Genomic DNA, 18,823 nt, shown 5'->3' with positions numbered 1-18,823 from the left:
CACCAAAGGAGGAAGGAAAAGGGTTAGGCCCAGTCAGTCTGTCTGCCTCCACCTGCTGAGGCCGGAGTAGAGAAAGTGTTCGGCTCGGAGCAGGGCAGCGTCCTCCACGTCTCTCTGCCTCCCAGTTCACTGGCACGGTCCCTCCGCCCAGAGCTCGGGGCTCCCTGCCCACCCAGGCGCAGCCACTGCCTTCCAGTCAGCCCCCGGCCCTTTCCCAGAAGAGCTCCCCTCCTCCTCTGGTCAGAGCTGAAGCCATACATGGTTGGGTGTTTTGCCCCCCACCTTGGCCCCAGGAGTAAAACACTTCTCCTTTTCTCACTTCCTTTCCTGCCTTGTGAGGTGGCGGGGCAGTTCCCTGGCTGAGGCCTTCCGTGCCCGCCTCCAGGACCCAGGGCCATTTCTAGGCAAGGTGTCTTCTGCCATGGCCTGTCCCTGGCCCTCCTGACCTGAGGGGGCCTGGTCTCCCATTGGCAGCTGTGATACAAAGGGAATTTGTCCTCGCTTCTCCCAGTCTGGTGCTGTCCTCAGTCCCCCATCGGCCAGGTCAAGCGCTTCCTCCAGGGCTGGCTGTGGGCTCCTGCCTCCCCCAGCCCCTCCCCGGGGGCCCAGGGCCTGGGGCTCTGGGTTCAGGGGCCACCTGCCCTCCGCCCTGCCAGACGTGTTCCTACCCTGTGTCCAACCTGGGCCCCGTGCCCTTGAGCCTCCTGCCCTTGACCCAAGACTCCCCAAGCCGACTCTTTTAAGTGTTTCCTGCCCAGAGGAGAGACGGGTCAAACTGAAAAGGGCCTGACGCCCTCCCCCTGCCCCTCTCCTTCCATCTCTGCCACCAGACTAGCTTTCCAAGGTGAACTCCACAGGCCAGCTTCCCTCCATCCGTGGCCACACCCCCAGCCATTTTGTACCATTATATAAATATATATATAAATATAAATATATAAATACAATATGTGAAGACATCTTCGTTTTTATTTTGAGACAATTTTTAGGCTTGTTCCGGGGCTCTCTGTGCTGCCTGTACTGTATTGACCTGTTTTATAGGTGCCTTTTTATTAAAAAGACAAAATTAAACATCTAGTTTCTTGCTTTCTTCTTTCATGTCTGGCTCCACCACTCCCCAGCTTACTACTGGAGGCTGGGAGGAACAGGGGACCCCAGGGTTCTCCAGGGTTCCACGGTGAAGACAAGTCGCCTGGGTCATAGATCTAATCTTCCCTGCCGAGAGGCTTCTTAGGGACCTCTGCTGACGGGCTTGAGTGGGCCTGAGCAACCAACGAGTGCCCTCGGCAAGTGCAGGAGTCCCTGATGTCCCATTCTGGTCAGGCCAGAGGCCAGGGAGGAGGCAGAGAGCCATCCCTGGGTGGCAGGCAGGGGACAGGGGCAGGACAGGCGCGGAGCAGCTTCCTCTGGTTCCATTTGAGTAGTACCCTCTCTGGGCAGGGCTCAGCTTCCTGGAGCCTGGGGACTTCCCTGCCCAGGCCTGCTTGTCACACTGCCCAGCCCAAGGGGGTGCTCCTCGGCTCTGACTGAGGCCCAGAGAGATGGCCTGGCCTGCAGGCAGTGGGCTGGGTGAGATGACCCCCAGGGACCCTTTAGGTCTGTCTTTCTCTTTAGGAGGTCCCTCTCTCCACTGACTCTTGGCCAAGTGCCCCCTCTGCTGTGGTCAGATTCTCTCTGCTGCTCCAGGGGTTTCCCTGGCAGCGTAGTTTGTGGGGAGGGGGGGGAACGCATCTCTCTCCTTCCCCATCAGCTCCCAGACCCACCAGGGCCCTGGACCACACTGGGAGCTCCCTGCCCTGGGCAGAGAAGACAGCTGGCTTTGGTGAATACTTGTGCCTCCTGGGAGCTGGGGAAGGAGAATCTTTCCTTTCCTTGGTTGGGCTCCTCTCGGCTGCCCTTACGTCTTCTCTAGGACGCTGGCTTGTCTCTGAGGGTGCCTGGAGTCTGCCCTCAGTCGGTAGACCTCCCAGGGCCCAGTGACGTGGGGCTGGCCCAGCACCATTTTGAACAGAGCCAGGCAGCCACGTGGACTGGGTCCGCCTGAGCTTTCCACCTGGTCAGAACACTGCAGGGCTGGTGACCTGAAAGAATGTCTAGGCTTCTTAGTCACTGAGACATGTCAAGGCCACGCACGCTCTGTTGCCAACTGACCTTTCTTTGGCCTTAACCTCCATCCAAACCCTGGTGCTCAGCTTCTAGTTGCTTTTGGCAGGTGAGATGGGAGGAGATGTGGGTGGTTGTGGAGGTATGTGGTCCGTAAGATGACAGACTTATGTTCTGGAAGGGGAATGACTTTCCCTATTGGCAGGGGCTGAAGTAAAAGTTGTTCCTTGAGCTCTGGATGGTTAGGATGCAAGAAGGCAAGTGTGGTCCTCTCAGCCCAAGGGCACAGGTATCCTTGGCTCTGCCTTTGGGATGCTTTCCCCTCCCTGGACCCCAGCCTAGATGTGGGGCTGGGAGAAGAGCCGGCAAAGATGTCCTGGAAAGAGGGATTGGTTCCTCCAGCTGCCCCATATGAGGATACTGGCCAAGGCGAGCTCTTAGGATCCCAGGTCCTGTGATCCCAGCATCTCTGCCTGCCCCAAGGAAAGCAGACACAAAGGGGAGGGGGCTGGGACCTAGAAGGTGGTGAGGGAGGTGGCGTTCTCTGACTCCGAGAGGCTGCTCTTGCGCCAGCTGGGGAAGAACTGGCAAAGGGAGGCAGGGCCAGTGCAGCCCAGCTTGGTCAGGAGCCGTGACAGGTCACTGCGGAACTTGACGCCGGCGAAGGTGTAGAGCATGGGGTTGAGGCAGCAGTGGGCCAGGCCCAGAAACTCACTCATGGTGATGGCCATGGAGAGATAGCTGTCCAGCTCACAGCTGCTGCCCAGCATCTTCAGCCTCGCTAGGGTGTCCAGGAAGATAATGATTTGGTAGGGTGACCAGCAGAGAAAGAAAACGCTGGTTACCAGGATGGCCACCCTGACCGCCTTCTGCCGCTGAGGGCGCCGCTGGGCCTGGCACAGCCTGTGTACCACCCCAACGTAGCACCAGGCCATCACCAGCATTGGCAGCAGGAATCCTCCGATGTGGTAGAGAAAGCGAGAGGTGAACCAGGCGTTGGTTTCGGCTTGGTTCTCCTGGGAGAAGGTGCAGTGAGGCAGGGAGTCGTTGTAATGGGGTTCACTGACCTTGGCGAAGAGGATCTCCGGCAAGGCGAAGAAGAAGCCCGCCAGCCAGATGGTCGCACAGGTGATATGGATGGAGAGGAGGCGGCGGTGGCGGTAGGCATGAACAGCGTGGACGATGGCCAGGTATCGGTCCACGGCGATGCAGGCCAGGAGCAGGCTGCTGCAGTAGAAGTTGATCTTGTGCAGAGAAATCACGGTTTTGCAGAGGAAGGTGCCCAGGATCCAGCCCACGGAGCTCTCGGCCACGGCAAAGGGCAGGATGAAGACCAGGAGGAGGTCTGCCACCGCCAGGTGGAACAGGAAGGTCTCAGTGGAGCTGCGCGTCTGCCGGTGACGCTCCAGGATCACCAGGACCAGAATGTTGCCCATCATACCGAGGAGAAAGATGAGGCCATAGGCCACGGGCATGAACACGGCCTTGAAGGAGGTCAGCAGGGGCCCCTCGACGGTGAGGCAGAGGTGGTTTTCCTTTATGGGGGTCTCCGTACTGTCATTGTAGCTCCCTAATTCCTTGTACTGCAAGGACAAGGAGACAGGAGAGCGGAAATTGAGAACCCGTCTTTCCTCTTAGAGAGGGATCCTAACTCCCTGGTGGAGTTAATCCTGTTCCTTCTCCCACTCCAAGCTAACTGCTTTTTTCCCTGCACCCCCAGGCCGCCCACAGATCAAATCCCAGTTTCCCTTTGTGTTCCTCCAACAAATCACTTTGCCTTTTCCAACTTCAGTTTTCATCTGTAAACATCCCTCACTGGGTAGTGACAAAGACGAAAGGAGAGAACGTGGCGTGGGAACATGAACTCTGGAGGGCTGTGCACCTGTAAGTCATTTCTCATCTCTGAGTCCTCAGGTGTGGAAGGCTGCAGCTCGGGGGGCTGGGATCAGGACTTCCATTTGGGGAATGAATCTGGGAATGAATCTGGTCGGGATAAGGAGCTCCAGTTCTGGACGCGACAGAAGGCACGAAAGCCTGCGTGCAGGTGTGCTCAGTCGCTCAGTCATATCCGACTCTTTGCGATCCCATGGACTGTAGCCCGTCAGGCTCCTCTGCCCATGGGATTTCCCAGGCAAGAATGCTGGAGTGGGTTGTCATTTGCTTCTCCAGGGGATCTTCTCAGGCCAGGTATGGAACCTGTATCTCCTGCGGCTCCTGCATTGGCAGGTGGGTTCTTTACCACTGAGCCACCTGGGAAGCCCACTAAAGCCCAGGATCCTGCTGAAGGGGTGGATGCTGATATGGGCTGCTGGCTTCCTCTCGGTTTGCCCCTTTTTCCTGAGTGCCTTCCTTATAACTGAAATTGTTGTGAGAGCCTCTTGTTGCGTTTAACGTGCACAACAAGCTCAGGTATGTAATATCTCTGTTTCACCAATGTCTTGCTAGAGAGCAGGTCTGCTTGAACCCATGTTGATGTAACTTCCACCAATACATGCACTGCCTGGGCTGCCCTGCCTACTACTCCCTGTCACCTGCACACTCCTAGCTTTGCACCCTTCTCACTTCAGAACAGAGGCAGAGGAGAGCGATAGGAGGAAGTAAGGGAGGCATGGGGGTGGTGGTGGGGTGTGGGGGTGGATACCCGCGGCAGGGGGTTGGTGGTGGGGGGGTTGGTGGGGGGGGCTGGGGAGGGCTCCAAGTGAAGGGCATGTGCCCACTCTGTTTCCGGAAGCTCACTCCTCCCCTCACCTCCCCCCCTCTGCCAGCACTCAGGTTGTTTACCGAGCAAACCGCAAAGGAAGGCAGCGTGCCTGTTTTCATACCTTTCACTCACAGCTGTCCCTCTGCACCTGCTCCTCCTCACTTCCCAGCTCCATTCTTCCCACCCCTCCCCTAACCAGACCTCCCTCCACGGCATTTCAAAACCGCTTATAACCAACTTATGTGGGCTCAAAAAGACACTTCTAGAAACGATGAGCCCCTGAGAGAGAGAGGATGGGAGCAGGTACTCGGCACCCAGGCTCTGACTGGTCTCACACTGCCCTCCCTCCTTCCTGGAGAGTGAGGGTCCCCCCCACAAGTGGGGGTGGCTGCACTGCTAACCAGGACCCCAGCTGGGGGTCATCCACTAGCTCTCAATGGTGGGAAGGCCCATTCCCCAGCCTGGGTCTTTCCCTCTGGTTCCTGGGGCAGGTAGCTCTGGAAGAAGGGGTTGGGGGGATACATAAGTGCAATGGCAGAGCCATAGGCTTGCCCTGACCTCAGCATCCTCTACCAAAGCTCCAGCCCTTCTTCACGTGCATGCTCAGGTCTACTGTCTCCCCACGGTCCCGTTCCCACCAACTTCTCCACTCTTGTCCAGCTGCTACACAGAGGGCAGGATGACTTTTCCAACCCATGAACCCCATTGCATCAGTGTCCTGCTTAAAATCTTTTACTGTTCCCTGTTACCTCTAAGCAGTGATTTTCTTATCATTTTTTTTTCCAATTTCATACTTAAAAAATTTATTGGAGTATAGTTGATTTAAAATGTGTTAGTCTTATTTAATAGCAAAGCTAATTATATGAAAAAGTATGTTTGGGATCAAGTTCATCAACAGAAGTTTGCAAGAAGCCAACCTCCTTGTATTCACACAGCAGACTACAACGCAGCGCTCAAAACCAGACGAGGTTTATCTGTATGTTCTCTTAGGGAGAGATGTTTACATTACATCGCTCAATTTCAGAACTAATTGGAGGGCATCCCATAGAGGATGAGTCCATAACTTTCTTTGCAGGTTTTACCAGGGATGGGGTGGTGGGCAAGGAGAGAGTCTCTGGTCTTCCCACTTTAAAACCAGACACCCCTGTCTCATGTAGTGTTTCACATACTAGATTTTGTTTAAGAATATGCTTCTGCTTTCATTCAAAAGCCATGAACTTGTAGTGCCAGTGTGACAAGTCACTTTAGTCGTGTCTGACTCTTTGTGACCCTCTGGACAGTAGCCCGCCAGGTTTCTCTGTCCCTGGGATTCTCCAGGCAAGAATACTGGAGCGGGTTGCCATGCCCTTCTCCAAGGGATCTTCTTGACCCGGGGATCGAACCTTCGTCTCTTATATCTTTTGCATTGGCAGGCGGGTTCTTTACCGCTAGTAGCACATGGGAAATAGGGTGAGGTCTAAACTCCTCTACAGGACCTTTACATTGTTGCAAAATGTATATTTCCCTGACCTTTCAAACCTTATCTCTTCCTCTTCATAGCTTTATTCCTGTCCTTCAGGTTCATCATCCTCCTGACTGCCTGCCCCCATCACTCCAATATAGTCCTTTCTCTAAAATTCTTCCTCATGCTGAAGAGTCCTTTCTTCCAAAAGCTTGCCTGTTCCTATGCTTCTGTCAAGGCCCCACTCAATCCCACCTTCCTATGTCCTTCCTAACTCTTCTGGTTGGAATTATTGGGTTGGCCTAAAAGTTTGTTCAGGTTTTTCTGTACTTGGAAAAAGCTGAACAAACTTTTGGGCCATCCCAGTACATTCTCTCTTCTTATGTCACAAGTGCCTTTATTACATCACTCAGGGCCGGGATGTCCATGGCCTCAGTACAGGGCGAGCTCCTGGAGGCAGGCCTTCTGTGTCCCTCTTTCAAGGCCATGTGTTCTACACATGCCGATGGGCTTCAGAGAGCAGTTTTGAAAGAAGACCAGAGACCCTCATATTCCAGGACTTCAAGGCAGTTCCTCTCCGTGCCCCAGCAGAGACTCAGACACTCCTTCTCACCCTTCTTCAGGTCTTGCCTCCTTCCAAAGTTCTTGACAGCCTCAAGCCTATCGAGTTCTCTATCCGTACTGGGAGCTATTTCCAACATCGTCATTGAATACAACCCTTTGATTCATCCTGGAATTCAGCAGGAGTTAAGGAGAAAGCAGTGAGATGAGCTGTCTTCATGCAGAACAAAGCAATGGAGACAGAAGCAGAGGTGCAGGGTCTGGCAGTCAGTGGGACTAGGCTGGACTCCATCTACCTCGTGGTGGGAGCCTGGCGGTCCCACTGCCCAGTGGAGGACTTCAGTGCATCCAGCCTACCTGGCCCAGGACCACTCAAGACCTGCCGGCTAAAGCATCTAGGTTGATGGGTTTGCTGCTCACTTAAAATCGACACAGAGAGACATGTCCCCTGGACTCCAGAGCCCCCATCTCCTGAACCAGGTTTAGAGAAGGATGGCTGGGGTTGGGGGTTAGAGGGGGGCTTCCCAGGTAGTGCTAGTAGTAAAGAATCCACTGCCAATGCAGGAGATGTAAGAGACCTGGATTTGATCCCCTGGACAAAGGCATGGCAACCCGCTCCAGTATTCTTGCCTGGAGAATCCCATGGACAGAGGAGCCTGGTAGGCTTCAGCCCATGGTGTCACACAGAGTCGGACACAACTGAAGTGACTTAGCATGCACACATGGGAACAGGGGAGTTAGGGGAGTGGGGGACTGTCTCTTCCTTCTTGCCGAGAGGTTGTTGTTCAGCAGAACACTCAGGCAGAGAGAAGATGGAGGAAGCTGGTTTGAGGAGTGCTGAGAGGCTGCGACACCACTCAGCAGGAGGTGTCAAACAGACGGTTTTTGGGGCCCGGGAGTGGCACGTGTTAAACCATTTCCCACAGCCAGGGGATCTGGCACCCCCACCCTTCCTCAAATCATGGAGAGAGTTAATCACACAAGGCTGACTCTGGCCCAGCGGGAAATCAGAAATCGGGAATCCTGAATGTCATGGGGAATGGGGCACGGAGGGGCCCCCCAAGACTCACACTCCAAGGGAGCTCACTGTGGGTGATATGGCCTCATTCTTTGCTATGACAAGCTTCAGGAACCCATGGCCCTCAGGCACACATACCCTCTGACAGCAGTGTGCACCCTGTATAGACTCAGACACGTGCCAGGTGGGGCCATGACAGCATGTAGCATGAGCAGGTACCCAGTGGGTAGCAGCCTAACAAAGGCTGGGGACCCAGGCCTCAAAGAAGGCAAGAAAACACAGTGACTGGGATGAAGCTGAGCAAAGAGCCGGGAATCTAGGTAGAAAATTGCTATGACCACTGGGGAGGGGCAGGAGTCGGGGCTAGAACACTCTGTGTCCTGGTATTGAGGTGCTAGAAGGGAGGATGGGATTGCAATGCTTGGGGTTGCAGACTTGCCTGGTGGTCCAGTGGTTAAGCATCTACCTGCCAGTGCAAGGGACACGGGTTCAATCTCTGCTCCCGGAAGATCCCACAGGCTGCAGGGCAATTAAGCCTGTGGGTCACAACTACTGAGGCCACCAGCTGCAACTACTGAAGCTCAAGTGCACTAGAGCCCACGCTCTGCAACAAGAGAAGCCACCGCAATGAGAAGTCCTCGCACCTCAACTACAGAGTAGCCTCCACTCACTGCAACTAGAGAAAGCCCATACAGCAATGAAGACCCAGTGCAATCAAAAATGAATCAATACAAAGGAATTTGAAAGATGGTAACGATAACCCTATATGCAAGACAGAATAAGAGACACAGATGCATAGAACAGTCTTATGGACTCTGAGGGAGAAGGTGAGGGTGGGACGTTCTGGGAGAATAGCATTGAAACATGTATATTATCATATGTGAAACAGAACACCATTCCATGTTCGATGCATGAGACAAGGGCTCAGGGCCGGGGCAATGGGATGACCCAGAGGGATGGGATGGGGAGGGAGGTGGGTGGGGGGGCCAGGAAGGGGAACACATGTAAACCCATGGCTGATTCATGTCAATGTATGGCAAAAACTATTACAATATTGTAAAGTAATTAGCCCTCAACTAAAATAAATAAATTTATAAAAAAAAAAAAAATTCTTGCAAATGTTACTCTGCTTTCCGGGCTCCCCCCTTCTTTCTTTCCTCTGGATCCTCTGTAGGACCCAGGCCTCTGCCTGGATAATTAAGGCCCCCAGGCCCCATCTGGCTTCTTTAAATAATGAGACTGCCTTGCTGCCCTGTCCTGGCCTGTGTGAAGCTCACAAACATTTGCTGACGGGTCTCTGTGTCAGCAGGTGGGCAGGGGGGTGTCTCGGACCCTCCCCAGGGGTCTGCCCTGGATCCTTTCCTTGTTTTCACTCTCAGCCCTGTCCTGGGTGACACAGCTGGGGGACATTTTCAGACAATGCAGAGTTCTCTACAACCCGGAACTACAGGCCCAAACTGACCGGATGGAATTGATCAGGAAAAATGTAGAGACCGAGATGGGGTTGCAAACTTCAACTCTTCAGGGACAGATGAGGGAAGACCTGACTTAACTGTTTATGAGAAAAAAGACCTGAGAGTCTGTTGACGGCAAGCTTCAGATGAGTCAACAGAGTGACGTGGCTGCCAGGAGGGCTCCGTTACCTTATCTAGGTGAACAGAAACCTGTAGGTGGGCAGCTGCCACCAACCCAGTTCCTTTGGGTTGGACCAGGGTGACCAGTGGTTAAGGGGCCCGGAAATCCCCGCCCTGGGAGGAAGCTTCCAGGTCGCTGACTGTGGAATCCAGGGAAGAGAAGACTTGAGTCAAAGAGAGCCGGCTCCTTCAAGGGCTGGAAAGGGCCCCCATGGTGAGAGGGTAGGATGGGCTTATTGTGTGAGGTTCTAGAGGGTAGACCAGGAGGAAAGGGCCAAGGCTGGGGTCAGGGGTGTTTCAGTCAAAGGAGAACCTTCTAACAGGTTCTAGCTATCCAACAATGGGTTGGGGCCCTTGGGAGGAAGAGGAATATTTGAGGCTAAGTGTGTGGAAGGGATTCCTGCCCTGGAAAGGAGGCTGGGTGCTGCTCTTAGATGCGCCTTGCTCACAGCTCCTAGACACTCCACGTCTCGGGCTGTCATGCCCTGCCCTGAGCTGGTTCTCAGCCTCATCTTCATTTGCTTGGGAGCAGTTGCTTCTCCAGGTTGTCTGACCTGCAGGGAGGGAATGGCTCAGCCTAACTTTGCTTCTCAGCCCCCAGGAGTGGGGCAGGGCTGCTGAGGGCTTGGCTCATCCAGGCCCAAACCCAGGGCTCCAGGGGCCTGAGTCATACTGACTGCAAGAGGTGCAGGGAGCACACACAGTCTCCATCTCCTTTTATGTCCCTGGCTGGACATTTCCAAGCCAGAGTCAGGAGCCGTGAGTGGGGCCAGCTAGGGTGTCTCTTATTCTAGCTTTCAGTGGCTTGAGTGATGGGGTGGGGGGTCTGGAGGAAGGAGACTGGGCTGAGGGGCAAGGGCAGAGGTTGTACACCTTACCCCCTCTTCCTTTAGAGGGCCCACACTCCCTAAAGACCATCTGAGACTTTGGCTTGCCATCTGTCACATCTCCCCGCCTTTCCCCACCCCCAGCCTTCAAGAGTGCCCTGCCACACTACTCTTCCATCTCCACCCGAGGGTTTTGGCCATGAGGAACAAGACACTACTCTGGGTGTGGTTCTGGGTGGAGACTTTAAGCTACCCCTACCTCTGCACTGAGTCTCTAGGCTTCAGTGGGTCCCCCTTGGTACCCCAAATCAATTTATACTTTGGGGACAGAGCCACACTGTCCAAGGGACAGGTGGACATGTCACCTGGGTGTGTACGATACCCCATCCCGAGTTAGTACTGATTGGAAACACTTTGTCCCATCATTCCTGAAAGAAGACTCATTCTTACGTCCTGATTGTCGGTGCAAGTTCAGGGCCACTTTTTCAGCCAATCTGCCAGAGGAGTTGATCAGCCACAGTCTGCTTCATCACGGAAAGCAAGAATTCCTGATGGAGACTGTGGTTTGTGTGCCTGAGTCCAGGTTTGCCCTGACACCGACCCCTCCCCAGGCTGGCCCTGGGTCTCCCCCTTATCTGACCCTACCAACCACCCCCAGGCAGGGCCCCTTCCACTGGGGTTCCTCTGGGAATTTCTGATTGGTTTGGAAGGGGGGTGAACCTCCCCTCCCCCAAGGTAAACCCCAGAAACAGCCTAAGCTGGTTTTGGTTCCTCTTCTTGACACCTCCTTGATGAAATGGGACAGTGCGTGTGAACGGCCTTTGCATCCTGTGATGCTCTGATCACGCTGAAGTCATAGTTTGTGGGGGTCATCCCTGGGGAGGAGTCGGGGAATCTAGGACCTGGGGCTGGGCCAGGCTCCCCCTACTCTATGGCTGGTGTGCAGGGTGGGGCTGGAGATGCAGCTTATGACTGGCCCCTGGAGGTGCCTCAGGTCCTAGTTCTGTCTAGAGGAGACGCCATGCTTTCAGGTCCAGCTTCCTGTGGACAGAGGCTTTTCCCTGTCTGCCTAGATCTGTCTTTCCAGCAGGATGGGTCCCTGGCTTGCCCACCCCAGGGACCTGGCTACTTGTTTCTGGCACCTAGCCATCTAGATGTCTTCCGTTTGGATCCTCCATTCATGGCAATTAGCAATCCATCTCAAGAAAACAGACATTTTAAACAGTTGATAGATGTTTGAAATAAACGCAAGAAGAGGGAGGGAAGACAGGAAGGCCAACAGTTGGTTTATGGCCAAAAGCCCCCCGTCCCCGCACCAATCTTAACCCAGCATTGGAGTCTAGAACCCAGTGTTCTGGGAAGCTGAACTGATACTTGATTCGGACAAGGAGAAGGAAGGGAACAGGAAACAAAAAGAATAGAAGGCAGACTAACTCCAGAGAGAGATGGGGAGCTGAGAACCCCAGCAGAATAGCATGAATCCGCACACACTTGGTGAGAAGCAGGTGCATACAAGACTCTTCTGCCGCCCTGCCATCCCAGGGCCCCTGTGCAGGGAGACGCTGTGGGGGAGGCTGTTGAAACTGCTCAAGGTCCTGCTGTGAGGGGGTGGGGTGGAGAGAGGGTCAGTGCTTCCGAGGAGACAACAGCCCTAGAGAGATAATGTATAGGAGATGAGCATAGGTGGGATGAAGCACTTGGAGCTGGCTAAAGACGAGTCCAGGGCCGGGACGGTCCTGGGATTCCTGGCTCCTGGCCTGACTCTGATGGGGATGGAGTGGTTCAGGCCCACTGGGTTCCCTGGCCTGAGACCACTCAATTGAGGTATGACATGAAGTGAGTCACCGGTTTCTCTCCCCGGCCTGTGGGTTTTCTTTGGTATGTGGGACGTGCCCCACTGTCCCCCTGCCCCCTGCCACCACCTGTCTCTAGTAGGTCACGCAGTGGAGTGAGGCGTGCTGTTAGGGGAACTCTTGAGGTTTCTCAGAAGCCAGAACCAGCCAGGTCTTGAGTTGGTTACTGTGATATCCAACTGGGTCAGGGCTCGTGGTCAGCTTGAAGCTGCGGGCAAAGGAAAATGCCCTGTAACCTAATCAAGGAAGGCCGGGGGCCAGGGCTAGGGGCCAGGGCGAGAGCATGTTGCCTTGTCAGAGCTGTGGGGTTTTAGTCTGATTGGACTCAGGGCCAGCTTTATGGGCATGCTACCAGGACAGTCACGCAGCACCCAGCAATTAGAAGAGCCCCATGCTTGGCTTGCTGCTCTGTTGTCACTGTCTTGAAATTCTTAGTAGGATACCTACACATTTAGGGTGCATCAGGTCTCTTAATAGGAGACCTACATGTTCGGGTTGCATCGGGTCCCACAAATTAAGCAGCAGGTCTGATGAGACTGATGGTTCTGACTCTGCTTTAATCTGGGGGTTAGGATCTGAGAAGCCAGACTTTGGGTAATGAGCCCTTCCCCTACCTTCCCATGTTCTACGTATACTTCCAAGTCTTGGGGTCTATGCGTGTGAGAGGCAGAACTTTCCAAGCAAGCGTGGGAACACGGTTGATGGAATTACAGTATAGACTCCAGTCAGGGGAGCGAGAGGGAGTCAGGGATCATCTCAGGGTGAGTTTAGGGCTAGGAGAGCTGGTGGGTAGAGGAGAAAGGGTTTGGACCTTTCATGATCCAATCCAGACTGAGTGAGAAATTCTTCCCCTAGAAGCGTCCTTGGCCATGGGGGAAAGGGAGAAAAGGCCACAAGGAAGTTTCCAAAAGATCCTTACAAACCATCCTCTGCTGCCCTCACACAAGTGCCTCCGGTCTCTGGTTGAGTGGTCCCCTACATACATCTTTCGGGGACCCAGTGATGACCAAGCCAACTGGGCCCCTCTGCTTTACAGGACAGGCGTGGGTGGGTGGCAGAGAGTGATGCTAGGGACTGTTTTTTTCAGCCCACCCAAGAATACCTTGTCTCTAGAGAGCCCAGTCTTCAAAGGGAGACCACAACATACTCTAAGACATTTCTAGGATTAACACAAGATTCTTCCATGCAACTGATACCAGCTCAGCACCACCTGCCTCAGCCCACTGGGGTTCTCTCCCTTGCCAACCATCTCCCCGGTTTAAGCACATAATCCTTGTCTACAAGCTTCCATTGAGTCATTTTTACTCCTTGGCTAGCCTGTAAGCTATTTAAGGACTAACACGAGGTTCTCAACTTCTCTACCCAAGAGAGAGTGTCGTGCCCCAGTGACAATCATATAGCAAGAGATGACTAACTATACACTGATCGGTCAGCTAGCAATGCCAGCCTCTGGACATGAAGAAAAGCTCCAACGTACTTTCCCACGTACCTCTTATTCCAGCCCTAAGGGATGAGGAGAGGAGATCCTATTGAAAAGTTGAGAGGCAAAGTGACTTGTTCTAGGTCCCAGAACACGCCAAGGAGGTTGCAGGACCTAAACCCATCCTTCCAGTCCCCTCTAAATAAAGGATGTCTATGTAAGGCATCAGCTCCATTTATCTGCTGCATCCATGGAATGAGAAATCAAACCTTAAAAGGCAGGGGCCAGGGAGCCTGTCTAGAGTCTGCCGATCCACTGCGGGAGGGGACTATCCCGTCTTCCCTTGGGCCCCGGGGCCCAGGATATTTAGAATTCCTGGGCGACCTGTCTGTACTCACCAGGTCCTCCAGGTTGTAGTTCATGAGGTCCATGTCCAGGGTGAGGGGGTAGTTCATGGTTGTAGCCGTATGTCAGCAGACTGGCCACTATCTGATTTTGAGAGCTTCTCCCCTCGGTGCCTATAGAGAGGTGGCAGCCGTCAGCTGCAAATTTAAACAAATGAACTGCGTGCTGTCTCCTGGGGCTGCTTAGGGCCCAAGGCCTGTCTCACAACTCATCACTTTTTTTTTTTCCACTGGTTCTTTTCTGTTTTTTTGAAGAAAAAGGGAAAATCCCCACAGCATCAGTGCTAGTCAAGCATTTCGGCTTCTTTCCTGGCAATAGTTATCTCAGGTGGGGCTTATGACTTGTTTGAAGGCTGCCCCTCACTTCTCCTCCCTGTATCTCCACCAGCCTCCCAACAGGGAGTGAGTTACGCCTTGTAATGAAAACCACCACACCGGTTGGTCGTGGGTGCTTTGTGGGAAACTCCACGTAGAAAGGGAACAGGAGGTGAGCTCTTGCAGGCCCCCTCCTCCAAGCTGCCTCCCAGCCCTCATCTTTCTCACCACTGTGGCAACCCAGCCTCCAGTGTGTCTGGGACTGAAAGTCCCTGGTCCTGGGAAACCCCTCAGTCCAAGAAAGACTGGGACACCCTATTTGCCATCAGCCTTTTGTCCAGGCAGGGGCAAAAACACTTCCCTTTCCAGCTCAAGTTCAAAAGAGATAGGTTAGAAATTTTCAAAGGGAACAACACTAAAATATTACTGGCAGACAAAAATGAAATTACCCAAATCACCAAGCACAAAAACATAGCCACAGAAGAGTCATTTTCTGACTCAAAAATAATGATGTTCCAGCTATAAATGAACTTGGTTGGCACATAAGTGATAAATGTCATAGACTTCCCAGCTAGAGTAGACTTCTACACAGGAGGACCCTGATGCTCGGAGAGGCAGAGTGACTTCTTAGGACCCACAGCTAACCGTGGCAGAGCTAGGACTTGAGCCCAGGCTTCCTGACTCCATATTCAGTATTTTCTCTAATGTACCAGGCTGCTGCTCTTACAGGCTCATCAGAACACTTTTCCCTTCCTTCAACTCTGCCCTGAGTTGAAGGGCAGTTGAAGGGTTCTGTGGACCCTTACCTTTAAGAAGTTCCTTTGTAGACATGGATCAACTTCTCCTCCAAGGCTCACCTTTGTGCTTTTTCTTCCAGGAAAGGTCCACAATGATAGAGAATCAGTGAGAACACACACAGAGGAACTTACACATGATGTGCTCTTTCTGGCCCCCCTCCTCATCCTCCCCTTCCAGCCAAACTGCCATTTGCTGGGATTCTGCTTGTTCTAGGGTCCTCCTTCTCCTTTTCTTCCATATTCATCTTCTCCTTTTCTCTCCCTCACATCATCCCCAACAGATATATCTTTCTTGGAATTCAACCACGTGAGGAGTTTTCAGCCTCTCTATTTAATGTTGAGGTCATTCTTTCCTCAATCTCCATTCAGTGCCTTCAGTAACAGCTTTGAAAGAGGAAGAATTTCAGGACAAGGGGCCAGAGTTCCTCTTCTGCATTTCCGTTCCTGAAACCACTAGGAGGAGGTTGCTCCAGTGTTCCCTGTGTACTTCCCATTCTTCCAGCCCCCCATCCCAATATCTCTGCCCCTCAAGTCCATTGATATATTCCCTTTAGCTTGTGCTACTCTAAGGAAACAGATCAGAATCTCCCTGGTGGCTCAGTCGGTAAGAATCTGCCTGCAGTGTGGGAGACCCATTTCGATCCCTGGGCCAGGGAAGATCCCCTGGAGAAGGAATTGGCAACCTACTCCAGTATTCTTGCTTGGAGAATCCCATGGTCACAGTAGCCTGGTGGGCTACAGTCCATGGGGTTGCAAAGAGTCAGACATGGTTGAGCGACTAACACACACGCATGTACAGAATCATGTAGGAATAGGAAGGGAATTTGGAAGAGCAACTATTCCATCCTCATTCTCCCCTCCCCCCCCACCAGCAAATTCACGTTTCCTGTCACTACATCCTCATCACTTGGTCACCCAGTATTAGTCAAACATCAACAGGGTGAGAAATTTGGTCCTTTCAAGAGATCGTGTTTTAATACAGGATGACTTAATCAATCCATTCTTTGACTTCTGTGTGATTTCTGGTTAATGGTATAGATACAATCTCACTAGGACAGAATACAGGAAGATAAGTTTCCTTGTTCCATACTTACATAACTGCAATTAAAATGGTCTTTCTAGGGGGCTCCCATTCCCCTTGACAAAATGCCTAACAAATTTCATTTCAATGGTTTTAGACCATCATCTTGGGCTTCCCTGTTGGCTCAGCACTAAAGAATCCGCCTGCAAAGCAGGAGTCACAGGAGATGCAGTTTCGATCCCTAGGTTAGGAAAATGCCCTGGAGAAGGGCATGGCAACCCACTCCAGCATTATTGCCTGGAGAACCTATGGACAGAGGAGCCTGGTGGGCCCCAATCCATAGGGTCACAAAGAGTCGGACATGACTGAAGCGACTTAGCTCGCACACACAGGCCATCATCTCAGCTTATAAAGGGAAACTTGAAATCCTGATTCAGTCCTTTGTTGATATGATGCTAACTTAGATAAGCCTGCTATCCTTGGGTCTACCCAAGTACTGATGGGAAATTTTGACAGAACAATGCCAAAAACAGAACCCTGCTTCATACCATTAGAGACCTACCATTCTCAAAAGTCAGGGAAAATTTCATGGATGAAGAAGGACATGAGCTAGACTCTGGAGGGTTGGCTAGAGTGACCTGATGTGCCTGGAGGGGAGGGTATGAGTTAGGGGGCGTGGGAGATGATGAGGACTGCATGAAGAAGTGTGTGGAAATAATTACTCAAGATGCAATGGGTGTGGCTATGGTGGTGGTGGTGATGATGATGGTATGGGGGGGCAGCAGCAGCAAGAAGATGGAGGAGGTTGGAGTGTACACTGGACAAGGTAGGAATTGCTCTCGTGGCCTTCTCTTCGCTTATTCTTTCCATGGTTTTCCATTCACTTTGATGCGTGGCAGGCTCAGAAGTGGGGTTTGGTAAGAGGTTCAGGATGACTCCTCAGATGTGGTGGCAGGCTATGGCTGTGGTTGCCCCTATGATGCTGTGGGCAGCAAGGCATCTAACTTCTCAATGAATGACCTGGGTTTTATGGGGAAGAGAAACCTGTGCCTGTTTCCTGAATTCCTCTCCAGTCCTTTAACTTACTGTGCATCTTGGGCCATTCAGATGGCCCTTCCCGTCTCTCCAGATGCTGGGAGATACTGCAGGTGCCCAGAGCCCACTTGTCCCAGTCACTGACCTTTGATGATCAACTGGGTTTGCCCTAAATGAATAAATACCTGCTGATTGTGAGTTCTAATGTTACCTTAGAAGATTCAGAGAGTAACTGCCTCTAGGAGAAAAGATGATCTTCAAACACATGAAGTCAGACTAAGCCCCCCTAGAATAGAGAGGGCAGTGCCTAGCCTGTGACCCCTTGATTTTAAAGAGGAGATGGCAGGAGTTCCACCAGTATGTGAGGGGGACATTTCCAGATAAGGCAGCCCAAACTTTATTTCAGCGTGCAATTTGCTTATATTTCTTCCACGTGGGATCCCAATCCCCACCCATGGGTAGCCTACCCAAGGCAGTGTTGTTTTCCAGGCTTCTCAACAAAACAACCACTGATGGTTCTGAACAGAGTAGACTTGTGTCTGCCTTAGCCAAGGTGGTGGCTTAATATCAGCTCAGGTGGATTTTTCTCAGTGATTTTTGCTTCACAGTTCATGGATTAATTGCTTCTCTTTATTTCAGATATTAGACTCCATCACTTGTCTTGGAGTTCATTTCCTATATTCCACAGAAAAGTTAAGTTGTACAGCAGAATGTCTGGGGGGGCAAGGAATGGGTTGGGGTTTTCCCCTATTCTTTCACTACCCTGGGATGCTCACTCTCTCTGACCTGGACTGAGATCTTGTTCTCTTCTTTCTCTGGGTCTCCCCCAGCTGTTCAGAACAAAGCTCCACAGGTCCCCACCTAGCGAATCAGCGCAAGGAAGTGTTGGGTATCGGTCTAGGATAGGACAGTAACTTTCGTACAGTATTTGCCAATCTACAAAGTCCCACAATTATAACAATCTTTATCCTTACGTTCACATTTAACTCTATTTAATCCTCAAAATCCTTGTGCCGGTATCGGCATCACCCGTGGCCATATTTCATGGTGGGGGAGGTATGAGGAAACAGAGCCTCAGTTCCTCTCTCATGGGTACAGGAGGAGTAAGGGGCAGAGGCAGGGTCTGAAACCAAACCCCGGGGGTCTCTCCACCAGACCACACAACCTTCTCTCAGAGACTCAGTTTTGCAAAGGACAGGCACTTACCTGGCCATCTGAGGGGAAAATTCTACCTAAATTTATGGGCTGTTTATCAGGTACTTACTGTGTGCCACTGCTAAGCTCTTCACACACATCATTTCCTATGGTCCTCTGAACAGTCTTTATGTGTTAGGTATTTTTATCACATTATCACACATGTGGAAACTGAGCTTCAGGCAGTAGTGGGAAGTAGTTGTGAGTGTTAACAGCTCACTCAGTCACCGGTGACCCAAAAGCACAATAAAAATCAACACAGGAAGTGGGGTGGTGAAGGTTCTCAGTGCTGGAGCCAGCACCCACGCATAGCTCCTCTCTCATTAGGTAACAGGTAGGAGTCCTGCAGGGAGGAAATGAGCTGCAGGTGCTGGGGAGGTACATCAAGGTTGCCTCAAGGTTATAGGGGCCATGAGTTTGTCTGGGAAACTTCGGTCTGGGGCGGGCTCTGTGGCCAGGGTCAGAGAGGGAGTCAGGTGCCTGGATCAGGTGCTTGCATGCT

The 18,823-nt window shown here is 52.4% G+C and overlaps 1 protein-coding gene across 2 annotated transcripts; it reads right to left on the bottom strand.

The window, feature by feature from the left end:
- Positions 1 to 946: 946 nt before the first annotated feature.
- On the bottom strand, positions 947 to 14,077 carry CXCR5 (C-X-C motif chemokine receptor 5). 2 transcript variants are annotated; one of them, XM_081541176.1, is made up of 2 exons: positions 13,954 to 14,077; positions 947 to 3,683 (listed from the first exon to the last, which is right to left on the bottom strand). In XM_081541176.1, exons 1-2 carry the CDS (start codon positions 14,008 to 14,010, stop codon positions 2,616 to 2,618), a joined length of 1,125 nt encoding a protein of 374 aa, XP_081397302.1. In that variant the 5' UTR covers positions 14,011 to 14,077; the 3' UTR covers positions 947 to 2,615. The 2 variants fall into 2 exon arrangements, with proteins under 2 accessions (XP_081397302.1, XP_081397303.1); XM_081541177.1 differs by lacking the exon at positions 13,954 to 14,077 and adding an exon at positions 6,311 to 6,629.
- Between the last annotated feature and the right edge of the window lie 4,746 nt (positions 14,078 to 18,823).

Source organism: Giraffa tippelskirchi, chromosome 11 (genome assembly GCF_054371585.1).
Source record: "Giraffa tippelskirchi isolate mGirTip1 chromosome 11, T2T-mGirTip1v1.2.pri, whole genome shotgun sequence".
NCBI lineage: Eukaryota > Metazoa > Chordata > Mammalia > Artiodactyla > Giraffidae > Giraffa > Giraffa tippelskirchi.
The sequence above is the reverse complement of the archived record's forward strand: the minus strand, read 5'-3'. Positions and strand labels throughout refer to the sequence as shown.

Excerpts from the sequence above, each read along its gene's own strand:
- CXCR5 (XM_081541176.1), bottom strand. The coding sequence starts at position 14,010 with ATGAACTACCCCCTCACCCTGGACATGGACCTCATGAACTACAACCTG. Across the intron at positions 3,684-13,953 it reads ACTACAACCTGGAGGACCTG|TACAAGGAATTAGGGAGCTA; the intron begins GTGAGTACAGAC and ends TTGTCCTTGCAG.